Source organism: Eptatretus burgeri, chromosome 13 (genome assembly GCF_056783735.1).
Source record: "Eptatretus burgeri isolate ZD-2024b chromosome 13, Ebu_testis_v1, whole genome shotgun sequence".
Lineage (NCBI taxonomy): Eukaryota > Metazoa > Chordata > Myxini > Myxiniformes > Myxinidae > Eptatretus > Eptatretus burgeri.
Genome location: NC_140973.1, coordinates 22130722 through 22147445, shown reverse-complemented (window position 1 = coordinate 22147445; position 16724 = coordinate 22130722). Strand labels below are relative to the sequence as shown.

Genomic DNA, 16724 nt, shown 5'->3' with positions numbered 1-16724 from the left:
TTCAACCTGGCTCGTGCGCTTGCCTTTCTACTTCTCTCAGCCTTCTATTCTTCTTCTTCTTCTTCTTCTTCTTCTTCTTCTTCTTCTTCTTCTTCTTCTTCTTCTTCTTCTTCTTCTTCTTCTTCATGCCGCTCTTTCTTCCCTCCTCCCACAAGTCTTCTCTCTTTCTCATTTGTCCGCAGACTATGGGGATGGGTCCACGACGTCACTTGTGGAAAACGCCACAACATTCTGAGGGGACCTTCAACGCAGCTCCCCCGCCCCTCCCTTCATGCACCCAAGGTCACGACGAGAGCCTCCAGCCCCTCCGTGCACGTACAAAATGTCCACGTGTACAGTACCGCACTGCACCATGCCTGTGAGAAGCGTTGTCCCGCAGTCCATGAACACTGAGCGGCATGAACATGAACGTGAGAATGGACATAAATCCAATCGACCCGATGGATTAACAACCAGAGATGGATCTAACGTGCCCAATTAATCAATGCGTGAATGGAGGGGAAACGGAAATGGAGGGGAAACGGAAATGGATTCCGCTGGACTGAGGGACGACCGAATGGCTGTGGGGTCGAAGGTAAGACTGATAGGGGAAGGAGTGATTGTCAAAATTATGTTTGAAGGGGATTATTGGTGGACCATTGAAATGGGCCGATGGGTAAAGGAGGGAAGTTTGAAATGATGTTTGGTGAAGGGGATCAATGTAGGACTGGCGAAACGAGCTGATGGGGAAAACGGGACTGTTGAAAGGATGTATGAGGAAGGGGAAGTAATTGGTGGATTGAGAAAGGCAAAGTGGGGAAATGAACTGATGGGATGAAGAAGGAATGATTGAAAGTAACCAAGGGATTGAACAGATTGATGTTGTGAAAGAAGAAATATCGAAAGTAAAAGAGGGGGTTTGGGGAGAAATTACACTTGAAAAATACAGCTCAGCTAACCCCAAACAACCTTCGACAAGGGACCAAGGACTATCTATACAAAGACTAATGAAATAACTGATCCACAGGTCACCTACGTGTCCATGTATGTTCTCCCCCCGGGGTAAGTTTTCCAAAACCATAACAACATTATAAAGCACTGGCAAATACCACCTATTGCTTCGCTGATGGGAATACTAATGGGAGGGGGGAGGAGAAATAGAGGAGAGGAGGAGAAAGGGGTGGCAGAGCAGGAGAGAGGGAGATGGGGGAGAGTGAAGAGGTGGAGGGGGAGTGAGGGGGGAGGGGGAGCGAGGAGGGAGGGAAAGGTGAAGAGGGGTGGGGGAAGGGAAGACAGTGTGAGGTGAGAGGAAGGGAAGGCAGAAGTGCGGTGGAGGATTAATTATGATTTATACTGCCTCATAAAAATGATTCTGCAAAGAATAACAGTGAAGATGGAAACAAAATGTCTGAAATCCATTTTCTTCCAGTTATACTACAAATACCGCCGGGAAACAAACACCGCTAGGACACGTCTGGAGAAAAACACCACATGGACACCTCCAGAGACAAACACTGCCCGCACACATCTGCAGACAAACTCCCATCTGGACATAAACACCGCCTTGACACATCCGGAGACAAACACCACCCGGGCGCATCCAGAGCAAGCTGTCCAGAGACAAACTACCGTCCATAAACGTCCAGAGATAAATACCATCCAGACACGTCTGGAGACAAACCCTGGCCGGACATGTCCAGAGATAAACACCGCCCGGACATAACCACTGTCCAGCCATGTATGAAGATAACCACCGTCCCCACGTAACCACCATCTGAATATGTCCAGAGAGAGATAATGAGGAGGGGAGAATGAGAGGTGTGGGAGGAGGATGCTGCACTGTATTGGGAGGGGGTGGACCAAGGATGGACCAAAGAGCGAGATTGGTGAGCCATGGGGGTAGGGGAGTTACCAGAGAGAATATGTTATGCTTTATGAACAACCCTCCCCCTCCACCCCATATACTTTATCAACAATGAACTTGAAGAAATCCTTTCATTCAAATTTTTGGGCCTCACTGTCTGTTATGATCTTCTGGGAAAGCCACATTTCGAAGCTGGCCTCCAAAGCCAGTCGCTGACTGGGCATCCTCCGTCATGCAAAGTCCTTCCTTGGCACACCTGAGCTCCTGATCTCGTACAACCCTTTCATCTGCAGCCTAAGCCTGGTGTTGGCTTAGTTGTTAGGGTGGCGGCTTGCGATCCTAGGGTCCTGAGTTCAAGCCCCGTTGGCCTGCTTTATTAATACACCAGGGGGTTGACTCAGCCTGTCATCCTTCCGAGGTCGGCAAAATGAGTGGCAGTGTGAACTGGTAGAGGGGCACTGCATCAGCACCACAGTCGCGCTTCCAAGAAATGATAGCTACCCCGGCAGCTAAGCTGCCATATGCAAGAAGAAGAAGAAGATCTGCAGCCTGATGGAGTACTGCTCTCCCATCTGGGCTGGTGCGCCTGCCTCTCAACTTTCTCGGCTTCAGGCTGTGCAAACCAAGGCATTTAGGATCATTGGTTTCTCCCACGATGAGGCCGAGTCTTTGGGTCTCTCACTCTCTCACCGCAGGCAGGTCAGTGGTCTTTCTGTCTTCTACTGTCTCCTCTCTGGCCCCACCCCCCCCCCCGCTCTGTCTGCTATCTGTCACACCCCATATTTCTGCAGGGTGCTCAAGGTCTGCCAGCAACTCCCTTCTTGTTAAACGACGAAAATCAAGAATCACTGCCCACCTTCATTCATTCATTCCTCTTTTTCCCACCTTTGGAACAAACTCCCACACACTCTTCAATCCCACTTTTCCCTCCAAGTCTTCAAAACAGCTGTTCACCACCATCTCTTATCTTCGCCCATCCAAAACCATAATCTTTTCTACCCCCGTTCATCCACCCCAAACCCACCTCCTTCATATTCCCTGCTTTCCTTCCTGAAAGTCCCTATAATGTCCATCTTGTTTACCCCCGTGACCTGTGTACCCTGCCCCATCCCTCTCCCTTCCACAGATCTCCTCATGTGTCTGTTCCCCACCGTTTGTGCTTCCCTATCCTGTCATAATTGTCTCCTGCTCACCTTGTTATATGTTCTGTGTGTTAGCTCTTATACGAGCTTTAACATTGTATGGAAAAAAAAAAATCTTTGCATGTATCCGGACGGTGGCTGTGTCCGGACAGTGGTTATCTCCATACGTGTCTGCACGGTGGTCATTTCCGGATGGACCCTCCCCTCACGCGGCCTCCCCCTGCCATCCTCTCATGCTCCCTCCCCCTGCCCTCCCCTCATGCTCCCTCCCCCTGCCCTCCCCTCATGCTCCCTCCCCCTGCCCTCCCCTCATGCTCCCTCCCCTGCCCTCCCCTCATGCTCCCTCCCCTGCCCTCCCCTCATGCTCCCTCCCCTGCCCTCCCCTCATGCTCCCTCCCCTGCCCTCCCCTCATGCTCCCTCCCCTGCCCTCCCCTCACGCGGCCTCCCCTGCCCTCCCCTCACGCGGCCTCCCCCTGCCCTCCCCTCACGCGGCCTCCCCCTGCCCTCCCCTCACGCGGCCTCCCCTGCCCTCCCCTCACGCGGCCTCCCCCTGCCCTCCCCTCACGCGGCCTCCCCCCGCCCTCCCCTCCCCCCGCCTCCCCCCGCCCCCCCCTCACGCGGCCTCCCCCTGCCCTCCCCTCACGCGGCCTCCCCCTGCCCTCCCCTCACGCGGCCTTCCCCTGCCCTCCTCTCACGCTGCCTCCCCCTGCCCTCCTCTCACGCTGCCTCCCCCTGCCCTCCTCTCACGCTGCCTTCCCTTCCTTTTGAAGGAGCTTGCTTTGCCGCCAGATCACAGGCCTCGTTCCGTTCAATGGCCCCGTGAGCAGGACTCGAGTACAGGTCTCACGTGACCATCGGCCGTCGAGCGGGCAAACAGTTGAAACCGAAACCGAGTCAAGTTGGGCGGTGTATAAAAACGTCACACCCACCCCTTCCACAAAACGGATGTTTTTTTTTTTAACAATTATCGCGTGTGAGTCGCATCAATCCTTGTGTTTTGCTTGAGCACTTGCGGGTTAAAGGAAGGGTCAACGGGGAAGGATGTCGTTATCTGATCGTTTCTATGCGGTGTGGAAGGGTGAGGCGGTGTATGTTCGAGCCTCCTTTCATGGTGTCAATAAGCAGACGAGGTCGTTGGTTTCTCGGCCTGGCTTTCCAAATGCGCGATTTGTCCTCAAGGCATCATCCGCAAGCATCCGCGTGACGAGCAGGTGAGGAAGCGCTGTGGTGAATTTGTGGGAACCTCCGTGAGGAACGTGTGAGACGATGGTCAGCTATTTAAACGCTGTGTTCGGGAAAAAACGGCTTCTTGGGCCGTGGGTTCCTTTTCATTGGAGAACTGGCGTCTGTGCCATGACCAGTCAGCTTGCCAAGCCGGCCGTTCCTTATCGACCGTTTCGTTTGAGTGCTTAAGCCCTTGGCGAGCGCTCGACAAGCTGATTGGCAATTAAACACGTCCTTGGGTACGTGGATCGGCATAAGCTGACCTCGTCATCATTATCATCCGAGATCGTTGTGGGACTGTTGTCCGCATGATCATTTTCATGGATGGGTCCACGCTGTGAAAATGTTAAAACCCCACGAGGTGGAGACCATTATTCGGGTTTGGGTCGCCAAAGCTCAGCTCACAGAAAATGTTTATTGAAAACGTGACGTCGGATGTATTTTAATGACGGGCTAAATAATGTTTTGGAGGTGCTGGGCCCACACGGCGTCCAGTCCCGCTTGAATCGCAGCGATTGACGGTACAGTACTCGAACCACGTCAGGGTGAGAGAGGAAGGCTGAGGAGCGGAAATGAGGAAGGCTAAGGAGCGGAAATGAGGAAGGCTAAGGAGCGGAAATGGGGAAGGCTGAGGAGCGGAAATGAGGAAGGCTGAGGGGCGGAAATGGGGAAGGCTGAGGAGCGGAAATGGGGAAGGCTGAGGAGCGGAAATGGAGAAGGCTGAGGAGCGGAAATGGAGAAGGCTGAGGGGCGGAAATGGGGAAGGCTGAGGGGCGGAAATGGGGAAGGCTGAGGGGCGGAAATGGGGAAGGCGGACGGGCGGAAATGGGGAAGGCCGAGGGGCGGAAATGGGGAAGGCCGAGGGGCGGAAATGAGGAAGGCCGAGGGGCGGAAATGAGGAAGGCCGAGGGGCGGAAATGAGGAAGGCCGAGGGGCGGAAATGAGGAAGGCCGAGGGGCGGAAATGAGGAAGGCCGAGGGGCGGAAATGAGGAAGGCCGAGGGGCGGAAATGAGGAAGGCCGAGGGGCGGAAATGAGGAAGGCCGAGGGGCGGAAATGAGGAAGGCCGAGGGGCGGAAATGGGGATGGCCGAGGGGCGGAAATGGGGAAGGCCGAGGGGCGGAAATGGGGAAGGCCGAGGAGCGGAAATGGGGAAGGCCGAGGAGCGGAAATGGGGAAGGCCGAGGAGCGGAAATGGGGAAGGCCGAGGAGCGGAAATGGGGAAGGCCGAGGAGCGGAAATGGGGAAGGCCGAGGAGCGGAAATGGGGAAGGCCGAGGAGCGGAAATGGGGAAGGCCGAGGAGCGGAAATGAGGAAGGCCGAGGAGCGGAAATGAGGAAGGCTGAGGAGTGGAAATGGGGAAGGCTGAGGAGCGGAAAAGGGGAAGGCTGAGGAGCTCACTGCTCGTACGTTGTCACAGGGTGTCCATGGCTCTACATCGGACGGTATGTCAACGTAAGATGAAAAACTGATTTCGGTCAAGGTTTTCATAACCCCGCACAATCTTAAACACTCACACCTTCATTAGATCCCCTTGGAGACGATGGAGAAGAGGTTTCGGCGGGAAAGCCTGACGTGGTGTAGAGAGGGCCCCCCGAGTCCGACAGTCATCCGTGTCGCGAGCCGGTGGACACGTTCGATTTTGACGATGTCACGTCGGAGGCTCGGGGACCTTGCTGGGTCCCAATAGGCACCCATGGTGTAAGACGCGTGAAGACACGTTTAAAGATAATATCCGCCGGGCCATTCGCACAACCGCGTCACATTGAGCCGAAGAATTCAAGGAGGCGTCAAATAGAACCTCCACGTCCCGAACCTGGGCTGTTGCTGCGATGGGAAATGTATTCTTGGACGAATCATGTCGGGATAAAATCGGTACGTCGTCCCGTTGGCATTTGGGAATGCTAAGATGCAATTCCCAGAGTGCTACCCATGCAGAGATGGAATTGAGGTCTCTTTGCATAGTCGGAGCTTCCCTCGTGTACAGATGACTTTGACATCCTCGGCAAAGAGCAGGCTGTGTTTTAATGAATTCACCTCGCTGTGTTTTAATGAATTCAAAAGGTAAATTGTGTTTTTCTTCAATTTACACCGTATTTATTTTATTTACATGTTTCTTTCAATGTTAACATGTTTTATATACATATTTACATGTTTATTTCGAGACGAGTTTATTTCGATTATATATATATATATTTTATATACTTAAAATCACAAACTGGTCCAACACGTGGAACATGTCTTTCAATCGGGACAAATCTCACACTCTCACTATGTCTCTCCGAAAGGACCGTTTAGACCCCCCCCCCCATCCACTTTCTCAACAATCCTCTGGAAAAAGTCCTTTCATTCAAGCTTCTGGGTCTCACCATGTGCCATGACCTTTCCTGGGAAAGCCACATTTCAAAGCTCACCTCCAAAGCCAGTCGCCAACTGGGAATCCTCCGTCATGCAAAGTCCTTCCTCGGCCCACCTGAGCTCCTGACCACTTACAAAGCTTTTGTCCGCAGCCTAATGGAGTACTGCTCTCCCCTGTGGGCTGGTGCTCCTGCCTCCCACCGTTCTCGGCTTCACGCTGTAGAAACCAAGGCATTTCGGATCATTGGCATCTCCCACAATGAGGCTGAGTCTTTGGGCCTCTCACTCAATCACCGCAGGCTGGTCGGTGGTCTTTCTGTCTTCTACCGTCTATCCCACCCCTCTCCCTTCCACAGATCTCTTAATGTCTCTGTTCCCCACTGTTTTGTCCTTCCCACTCCCACCCTCTTGTCTCATGCCCCCCCCCTTGCTGTGCGTTAGCTCTCACACGAGCCTCGACAAGGTATACAAAAAAAACATTTCAATAGTAATGTGTTTATTTACGGCTACCATCGATCTGCCTTCATATCTTCTCGAAGCCCAGGAACCGAACCCCCACTTTTCCATTGGCTCTTGGTTTCCATGATCGCAGTTTCAACTGTCGTGGCATTTTCCAGGAACCTAACCCCTGCGATATTGGAGGGTTTCCTGTATATATTTTGGTGGGTAACCTCCCCGTACACCCCCTTCGACTCCATTTTTTGTTTTTGGGGTTTTTTGTTGTTAATGACGTGAACAAACTTTGGTACATCATGGGTGATGGAGGTTGTGACCAAGTTTCATCGGAATTGCTTGTGTAGTTTCTGAGAAGAAAGCAAATACCTATTTGTGGGGGGGTGCGGGGGGCAATCCCCCCCCTCCACATAGACCTGTTTAGGGCCCGATTTCTTCTCTTTTTTTAATGCCGTGAACAAACTTTGGTACATACCAGGTGAAGAAGGTTGTGGTCAAGTTTCATCAAAATCATGTTTGTAGTTTCAGAGAAGTTGCAAGTGTTTTGGACAGACAGACAGACAGACAGACAGACAGACGGACGACACGCCATCCCATAACCTCCCCAGGACTACATTCCAGGTGAGATAAATAGCATCCTTGAACATTCATCCTGTTATTGCAAGAAGTCCTAAGTGCAGAGTAGGGGAGGCAGATGATCTGCTGTGCGTCTTCAGGCATTCGTTTCACAGAACTGTGCTCATGTCATATATGTGAGAATAAGGCTCTACGAATTCCCACTGGTGGTGATGATGTTGATAGTGAGCCTGAAAACATGGGTGGATTTGATGAGGGGCTAGACCAGTTGAAGATGACGACTTTCACATAGTGTGGTCAGTAAGTAAATGCAGTAGATGCACCACCTTCAAGCTGGTGGCATTGTGCATGTTTGTGTTGGCATCAATCACGAGAGAGCAACCAAAATTTTCTTGTATCTCAAAATGATAAAGTACAAATTTTGGAACATGCAACTTCTGAAAGTGGGATAAGTTACTGTAGAAGAATAATTCGGCATATATTTGTCACACTTTAAACAATATTTCATCCTCTGCCAACGAGTGGACCACAGGAATCTATTTCTGAAGGCAAGGTCCGATAGTCAGTAAAGACCTCAGACACACACAATAGAGGACATAGGTCGCCACTTGACAAGCAGAGTCCCTGGGCCCCAAACCCGATAATGCTGCTTGGAAGGAGGATGTCCATCTCTGTGTACGAGCTCCGAAGGAGTGGGAGGGACACGGCCCGGTGGGAAGGGCATGACGCTGGCAGGACAGTGCAGGGATTAGGTCCTCACGCAGCTCGCCAGAGTGCAGCTTTCCATGTAGAGTGTTTGGGGTACTCCTCAGCACTTCCTGGTTGCCCATGCCTTATAACTTGCCATATCGGCATCACAAATGATTTGTTTACCATTGGCCCGAGCTCCAACCAATGTCTGGAGATTAGTCCTTTACCAAGTTGAGTTCCCGGTTCCTTCGTACTCAGGCCTTCCTGCACCCTACTTTCTGCCTAAACTCGGAGTTTATGACCTACTGCTGTGCAAAAGGATACATTTACACAGAAAACAGAGGAATAAATCATCAAATTAAAGACTCGTAGGAATGAGGAATTTTAGATGCTCACAATGGGGTGGGTCTGACGTTTCTCGTGAGATGAATTAGCGATGCATATCTAAAATGGCATTTAATTATTTTACTCTTATTCTAAACACTCAATATGAGAATAACTACGTTGTATTAATCATTTGTTAATCCCTAGGAATCATTTCTGCAACAATATTGATGCGAAGTTCCATTGGCAGACCGGTACTATAACCCATGTAAGACTTGGTGAAGTTCATACTGCATGTGACAAATTATTGGGATGAATAATGCTGGGATGTCCTGCAGTGAAATTAGCCTTCAACATGTCTTCCATCTGATTGGTCCATCAACATTAACAAATCAATGATATTGAGGAAAGGCCATTAACTGAATGAACCAGGTTGGTCTCGAACAGAGAAAATGCAACTCTGATCAGACTTTTCAGAAGGATTCTTTTTGCACAAGCACGGTGTTATGGCAGGAATGGAATCTCCCTTGTAGGTTATCCACAAAAACTGAACACAACCTCTTTGTGCTGCAGGTTACAAGGCAAGCAGATCGATGACATCCTATTCTCACCAGAGAAAGCAAAGCAGCCCACTCAGCGTGATGCCGGGCATGTCATCACTGGAATCTCACATCCTGGATGAAGATCCATTGGTCTGATGAGCCAATTTCTCCTGCACGTGACTGATGGTAAAGCTTTGCTTTGTCAGCAACAGTGGTGTAGTCAAGGTTTTTGTCGTGAGTATACTGTGATGATCCCCGAATCCCTCCCCACCTTCGCCACATCTGTGCCGGAGCGACACCCCATAAGCACCACGGCACTAACACGTACATTACATGCATCCACACACAATTGAGAGCATTCTACAAGACTGGGTATGTGTTATCAACAAATTATAGCAACACAGACTACAACAGCTAATGACATTTACAGCTGGGAAGATTTAAACGCTTTGGACTGATTTTCTACCGTTTAGTGATCCCTAGTGATTTTGCATGGCTGGAGGATACGAATTAAAACAGTATGTTCATTTGTCTTCCAAACGATTGATTTATTCATTCACTTGCCATTGCAGTTAAAGACCGAATTGTGGCAAGTTTTACAAAGAAAAAAAAAATATGACACTATATGACACAAATATTAAAATCATCTTCTATTAAAAAGTCCATAAAAAGGGCACAACATCAATTGTATGCAAACATGCAGTGTTTCAAAATATCAATATTAAAATTTCTAGTAAGGTGTAATGTATATAGTCATACATCTATGAAGCCAAGAAGGGATGGATTGTGAAAGTAATATAAATTAAGGTTACAAAAATATTAACATTATATTTGTGATTAGTTCAAAGATAAAATGCCAGTCAGTGATCTTGAAAATCGACGTCTATTCATATTCAAAATAAGGATCAAGAAGAGCATGGGACTATTGCTAAATCGAGTCGCATAATCTTCGTGGGGTGGGGGGAGGTAAGAAGGGGGTGGGTGTGGTAATTAGCCTGGTAGTATACAAAACTTTCCAAATATGTTTGTACTCAGGTATCTGAGGTGTGCTTTGCCTCCTTGCTTGTGGCAGAGCGATGGCTTCTCAACCATGTTGTGACGTACTTCCTTGGCTCAAAAAGACTTACAGGGGGCCATTGATGCTGATCATCATCAACTTACATTGGACAACAACAATGTAGATCTCTTGTCCGTGCATACATTGTTCATTAGACTGAAACCCCTTTCACACTCAGCTGTGCTGCAAGGGATGCTCTGCATGCATCGTATGAGAGGTTTTAGGCTTTCAGGCTCACTGTGTGGGTGCTCAAGGAAATATCTCATACCATTAACTGCTTGGTCTTCACAAGGATTGAACCGCCTGCACAGTCGTTTCACTCGTGACTCACCATACTGTATGCCAGGTGTTGATGGCCAGTTGCTTGTGTCCAGAATGCTGAGATCAAGAAGCATTTCACTTTCAAATGAGAGGCGCTTCTCCATATTGTTGATCAGACTTTGTAGGAATTGCTTTGCATTGATTGATGTGAGCTTTCCATTTGACTCCAGGGAAACCGATCCAAAATGTCCCGAAGCTTTTGCTTTTAATGCCACCTCCGACATCTCTCCTGGACAGTCTTTGAATGACGCCAGCAATCGGATGGTGCACTTCAGAAGCTGTTCTGCTCTCAATAGTGTGATTGAATGGGCCTGGAGTTGCTGAGACAGGTTTGCAAGTTCAGACAGTATATCGTACATGAGTCCAAGGTCACACAGAAATTCCTTGCTTTGCATACGATGTGCCAGACCTCTGTAAGCTTGCCTCTCTTTGCTGTTTCTTGTTTGGTCTCCCGCAGCATTTTCAAAGTGTCTGTTGAGTGCTTCATATGATCTCCAGACAGCCTTTACAGCACAGAAGCTGCTGTCCACCCATCACGTATTTAAAACTCTGCCAATTTTCTTGACTCGTGAGCCCACTTCTAGTGCTGCTTCCAGAAGTTCCCGTGAATTTTTATTGTACTGACTGTAGAGATTGTGGATCTTCTCCATGAATGCTTTGAAGTGGTTGATTGACTGAACCTCATCCACAGCATCAGATACAGCCAGTTCCAAACGGTGGTTCATGCAGTGCCATGTGAAGAGGTTCGGGTACCTTGCAGTCAACCTGGTTGCCACACCAGAATTCTTGCCGAACATGACACTGGCTCCATCAGAAACAAATGAGATCCAATTCTTTTGAAGCCAGTCTTCACTGAAGCCTGCAGCGTCCAAACAGCTCAATAGGGCTTCCTCTACACTCTCTGCCTTTTAGCTCAACCAGCTCCAGAAACACAAATTCCAGAGTAGCTCCATCTATAGAGGCTTTCACATTGACAGTCATGGCAGATTTGTGGCTGAGAGATGTAGCCTCGTCAATGAGAACAGACAACTTGCTTGAAGAAGACACAATGCTGTTAACAATTTTCTTCTGCATCTCTTTTGCTATGTGTTCTACGATTTTTGTGGAACTGTACCTTGAGTGCAGACTAGTGCCCATGCTGACACCATTTTATCCCTGAAGCTCAATGAGATTGTCATGGTCAGTGAAAGGTCGGTTCATCTTAGCAAGGTAGTATGCTGTCCTGAATACAGCATCTGTCTCAGCTGACACAGCTCTCACCACATTTCCAAGTAAATCCTGTCCACCCTTTTCAGTGAGCTCCTGAGCTATTCCATGTGCCCTGGACATCTGATGTCGTCGAATCTTGTTCCTCAAGGACGCCAGGGCTGTTTGTCTGTTTGCGTTTGAGCCTGAGGACTGGATCTTAAAGGAAACCCACTCCTCAGATATGGACACTTTTTTATGTGTAGACACCAGTTGATTTTGTAGTGCTACAAATAGCACAACCTGGAAGTAAATAAAAACATGGCTAACTAGAGGGGGAGCACTCGGTAGAGTGCAAAACCTCTGCCGCCAATACTGCTAGGTCACTCAAGTGCTAGGTCCTGAATCACGTGGTGTAATTTGACATTGGTAGCTTCTTCTGTTCTCGAGTTATCGTGCCTACAAACAAAAAAAAAACAAAACAAACAGAAACGGAAGGCATCAATACACTGACGAAATCTTGAGATTTCGTAAGTAACAAACAAGCAGTCATAGACTGGTACTTACGAAATCGTCAACTTGACCTCTGACCTTTTCTCATAAAAGTTGTCTCTCGAGAAGGTAGCGACGCAAACCAGAAGTTTCTACGATGATTCTGTATCAAACCATCAAAAATCGTAACGTCGAGCGAAGCAAAAATCTCCATTTCTCCACGCAATTATATTATACCTTAACGTAACTCAACGACGCGTCTGCTCGAGCGCACTGCATCATGGGACGACCCATGACGCATCGAGTGAAATATTTTTATACAATCTTAAAACGTCTCCAAAACATCCGATTTTTACCAGAATTTCGACAACCGAGTTTTAAGCGTCCGAAGCGATCGCAAAAACCGAAGACAAAATTAAAATTGAAGTTAAAACGAACTCGTAACGTCGAGCGAAGCAAAAATACTCCATTTCTCCACATGAATTTACGGAATTATGTTTGACCTCACTGTGACCTTGACCTTTGACCGATTTTGACCAAAATCTAATCAGCGCAAGCCATCACCCTCCTGAATCACGTGGTCATCACCTTTGACCGATTTTGACCAAAATCTAATCAGCGCAAGCCATCACCCTCCTGAATCACGTGGTGTATTTTGACATTGGAAGCTTCTTCCGTTCTCGAGTTATCGTGCCTACAAACAAACAAACAAGCAGTCATAGACTGGTATTTACGAAATCGTCAACTTGACCTCTGACCTTGTCTAATAAAAGCTGTCTCTTGAGAAGGTAGCGATACAAACCAGAAGTTTCTACGATGCTTCTGTACCAAACCATCAAAAATCGAATGTTTTGGAAGTTTGACCTCACTGTGACCTTGACCTTTGACCGATTTTGACCAAAATGTAATCAGCGCTAGCCACCACCCTCCTGAATCACGTGGTGTAATTTGACATTGGAAGCTTCTTCCGTTCTCGAGTTATCATTTTTTGGATGTTTGACCTCACTGTGACCTTGACCTTTGACCGATTTTGACCAAAATCTAATCAGCACTAGCCATCAGCCTCCTGAATCACGTGGTGTAATTTGACATTGGTAGCTTCTTCCGTTCTCGAGTTATCTGTACCAAACATCAAAAATCGAATATTTGACCTCACCGTGACCTTGACCTTTGACCGATTTTGACTAAAATCTAATCAGCACTAGCCATCACCCTCCTGAATCACGTGGTGTAATTTGACATTGGTAGCTTCTTCCGTTCTCGAGTTATCGTGCCTACAAACAAACAAACAAAGAAACAAACAGAAACGGAAGTCATCAATATACTTACGAAATCTTTCGATTTCGTAACATACAAGCAGTCATAGACTGGTACTTACGAAATCGTCAACTTGACCTCTGACCTTGTTTAATAAAAGCTTACTCAAGAGAAGGTAGCGATGCAAACCAGAAGTTTCTACGATGATTCTGTACCAAACCATCAATAATCGAATGTTTTGGATGTTTGACCTCACTGTGACCTTGACCTTTGACCAATTTTGATCAAAATCTAATCAGCGCAAGCCACCACCCTCCTGAATCACGTGGTGTAATTTGACATTGGTAGCTTCTTCCATTCTCGAGTTATCTGTACCAAACCATCAAAAATCGAATGTTTTGGATGTTTGACCTTGACCTTTGACTGATTTTGACCAAAATCTAATCAGCGCTAGCCACCACCCTCCTGAATCACGTGGTGTAATTTGACATTGGAAGCTTCTTCCATTCTCGAGTTATCTGTACCAAACCATCAAAAATCGAATGTTTTGGATGTTTGACCTCACTTTGACCTTGACCTTTGACTGATTTTGACCAAAATCTAATCAGCGCTAGCCACCACCCTCCTGAATCACGTGGTGTAATTTGACATTGGAAGCTTCTTCCGTTCTTGAGTTATCATTTTTTGGATGTTTGACCTCACTGTGACCTTGACCTTTGACCGATATTGACCAAAATATAATCAGCACTAGCAATCACTATATATAAATATAATGCATTCCGATGGAACTGTTAGAGACTGGAATAGTCTGAATGCATCAGGTGTCAGAACCCCCAATGTTGACACTTCCAAGAGAGCTTTGTGCGGCTAGTTTGCATGTAATCACCAGGTTCAAGTGCACGAGTCTTCAGCATTGAAGTTAAGCACTAAATTGGATGAAGATTTTTTTTTTTAAATAATGAGCTATGGTGTGAACAATAGCACTATGAGGATGAGGCATAGGCCTAAGCCAAACTCAAGGGAAGGCAATAGCACACTAGGCCTAATAGTCATCCTCATGGGCCAATCAATGGTTCACAGCTAATTGACAATATTATTGCCTGGACCTGAAACATATGTATGTATATCTATGTATATATATATATATATATATATATATATATATATATATATATATATATATATATATATATATATATATATATATATATATATATTGTATAATCTGAAAACAGAATTCAAAAATAGCTTTCCGTTCATTCGTCAGAGCCGTTGGAGTGAATTTGCATATTTTTCCACCGCTGCCTTTAAAATCTCTAATTTAATCATGATAAGTCACAGAGCTAGTGGAACTCCTTATTTTGTCAGTCTATCCTTTCTCTTTGTCCTCGTGCCGACGGGAAAATTATTCGGATGATGGTGGAAGAGAAATTCCTTCCGGAATGTTATTTTTCCCAGTACGAAATGCAAGCCGCGGCTAAACTGCGAAACATAAGCCGTTTTTAATCGGATTTTCGAGGTAATCTCATTACCACCCTATAGATACTGATAAATCCGAAAACAGATTGAAAATTTTTCGTTCCCTTCGATGGCGAGGCGCCGAAATGCACGTGGCCCGCCAACAATCGTTTTTTTTCTGTAATTTAATCATCACAAGTCCGACAACCGAATGATACCCCTCGTTTCGTAGGTCTATACCTCACCTACCTCCAAGTACCGATGAAAAATGATTTACATTTACCGCCGCTAAAGGGAATTAATCAGCGCATTTTATTTCCTGTTCTCAAAGTACCCAAAGCTGCTTTAGTCTCCAAAATACCAAAAATCCTCCGATTTTCACCTGGTTTTCTACGTTGGGATTTAGCCGATGGCTATCGACTGTGAAATCTGAAAACAGAATTCCAAAATATCTTTCCGTTCGTTCGTGAGAGCCGGTAGAGTGAAACTGCATCACAGCTGTAAGGCCTAACGTTAATCGAATAGGCCAGCGGCGCGAAGTCCTATATTTGCTCATAACTCGACAACACAAAGTCACACAAATTCAACACACACATCATCGTGCAGGTAATAACGTCAGGCATCTGGCGATATCAGTTATAAAGGTGAAAGAAGCCATTTTGGTCGCTAAAGGGGCCCCAAACCGTTGTGGCCTACAACTATCCTCGGCGTGACGCTCCGGGCCACGAACCCACGATTTCTTTAAACACTCATAAAATGATGATGCAAATTCCGAAAACGTCCAAACATACCTCAAAATGTTCAGCTAGTTTTCCATCCTCCCTGAGCTCGCCTTAGGATAGACCAATAATTAATTGGCCAATCCCCCCCCCTCTATTTATAGAGAGATTAACTAATTTGTATGCGACTTTCACTTCCCAGGTGTAGAGTTAGCATCAGGCTGCTCCTTCTATGTAGTTTCTATAGTGTCATCCGAAGCGGCAGTAACTTCAGGGCCAGGCTTACGAAAACACTCAAAGAGTGTAGTTTGCTTTCTTTTCATAATGTTAGCTAAATAAAAACTTGCAACACTAGCTACGGTCAAACACGTGTTCATCGCTGGTAGGTGCGTGAGCGTGATGTCAGGTCTAGGTCACGTGTCACAGCCAGTGAGCCACCGTGTTTCATGCTTTGTAACAGCACCGGCACTGGAGTGGGGGTGAATTTTATGAATGGAGATGAATGAAGTAGATGGCTTCCCCTCCAAGGCTTATTTTATTGCAGTTATACTCTACCCGGTATGTGGGAACAAAATCAATGAACTGAAAGTTCTGTCACAAAACTATATCGTTACGTATCCTTACGCAGTTTTAAGTGGGTATACGGAAATCCTGGAGCTTTCTTAGTGGGTATATGGCGTATACCTGCGTATCACAAAGACTACACCACTGGTCAGCAACCTAACACAACCTACACACCAACGAACATTGTAGAGCTGATCCCGTTTGGTGATGGATCTGTTATGATATGGGGCTCTGATACAATTATAAACTTGACCTTGTAATTGTATAGGTTAACTTGACAAGTGAAAACTACCATGGAGACATTTTGGATCATGTTGTTCAATATTTTGACAACCACCCACTTCTCATGACCTGTCTGTATTTGACAATGTCAGACCCAATCATTCTCAATGCTATCACAATATTACCTGGCCAGCCAGGAGTCCTGATTGAAATTTAATAGAGCGTTTTTGGGACATTTTTGGGTGTAGATTTAAGAAAATGGACCCTCCTGTGCAAGTGTGCAGACTCTTGTGCAGG

General features: G+C 47.0%; 2 protein-coding genes across 7 annotated transcripts in view; both read left to right on the top strand.

Annotated features, from left to right (window-relative positions):
* LOC147014051 (uncharacterized) overlaps nt 1-9308 on the top strand; it is a 31232-nt gene extending 21924 nt beyond the window's left edge. The window contains 1 exon segment of the mRNA XM_085850587.1: nt 9184-9308. Coding sequence (XP_085706713.1) covers nt 9184-9308 — 125 coding nt within the window.
* Nucleotides 4034-16724, top strand: part of LOC147014050 (uncharacterized) — a 37108-nt gene continuing 24417 nt past the window's right edge. For 4 of the 6 annotated variants that reach the window (XR_015050625.1, XR_015050624.1, XM_085851639.1 and 1 more), the window contains exons 1-2: nt 4034-4197; nt 9184-9386. Coding sequence is in view for 4 of the 6 variants with exons in the window: in XM_085851639.1 (XP_085707765.1) it covers nt 9308-9386 (79 nt within the window). In the remaining 2 variants the exon portion in view is untranslated. The remainder of the gene's footprint in view (nt 4198-9183; nt 9387-16724) is intronic. The other 2 variants (XM_085851641.1, XM_085851640.1) reach the window with 1 other exon arrangement.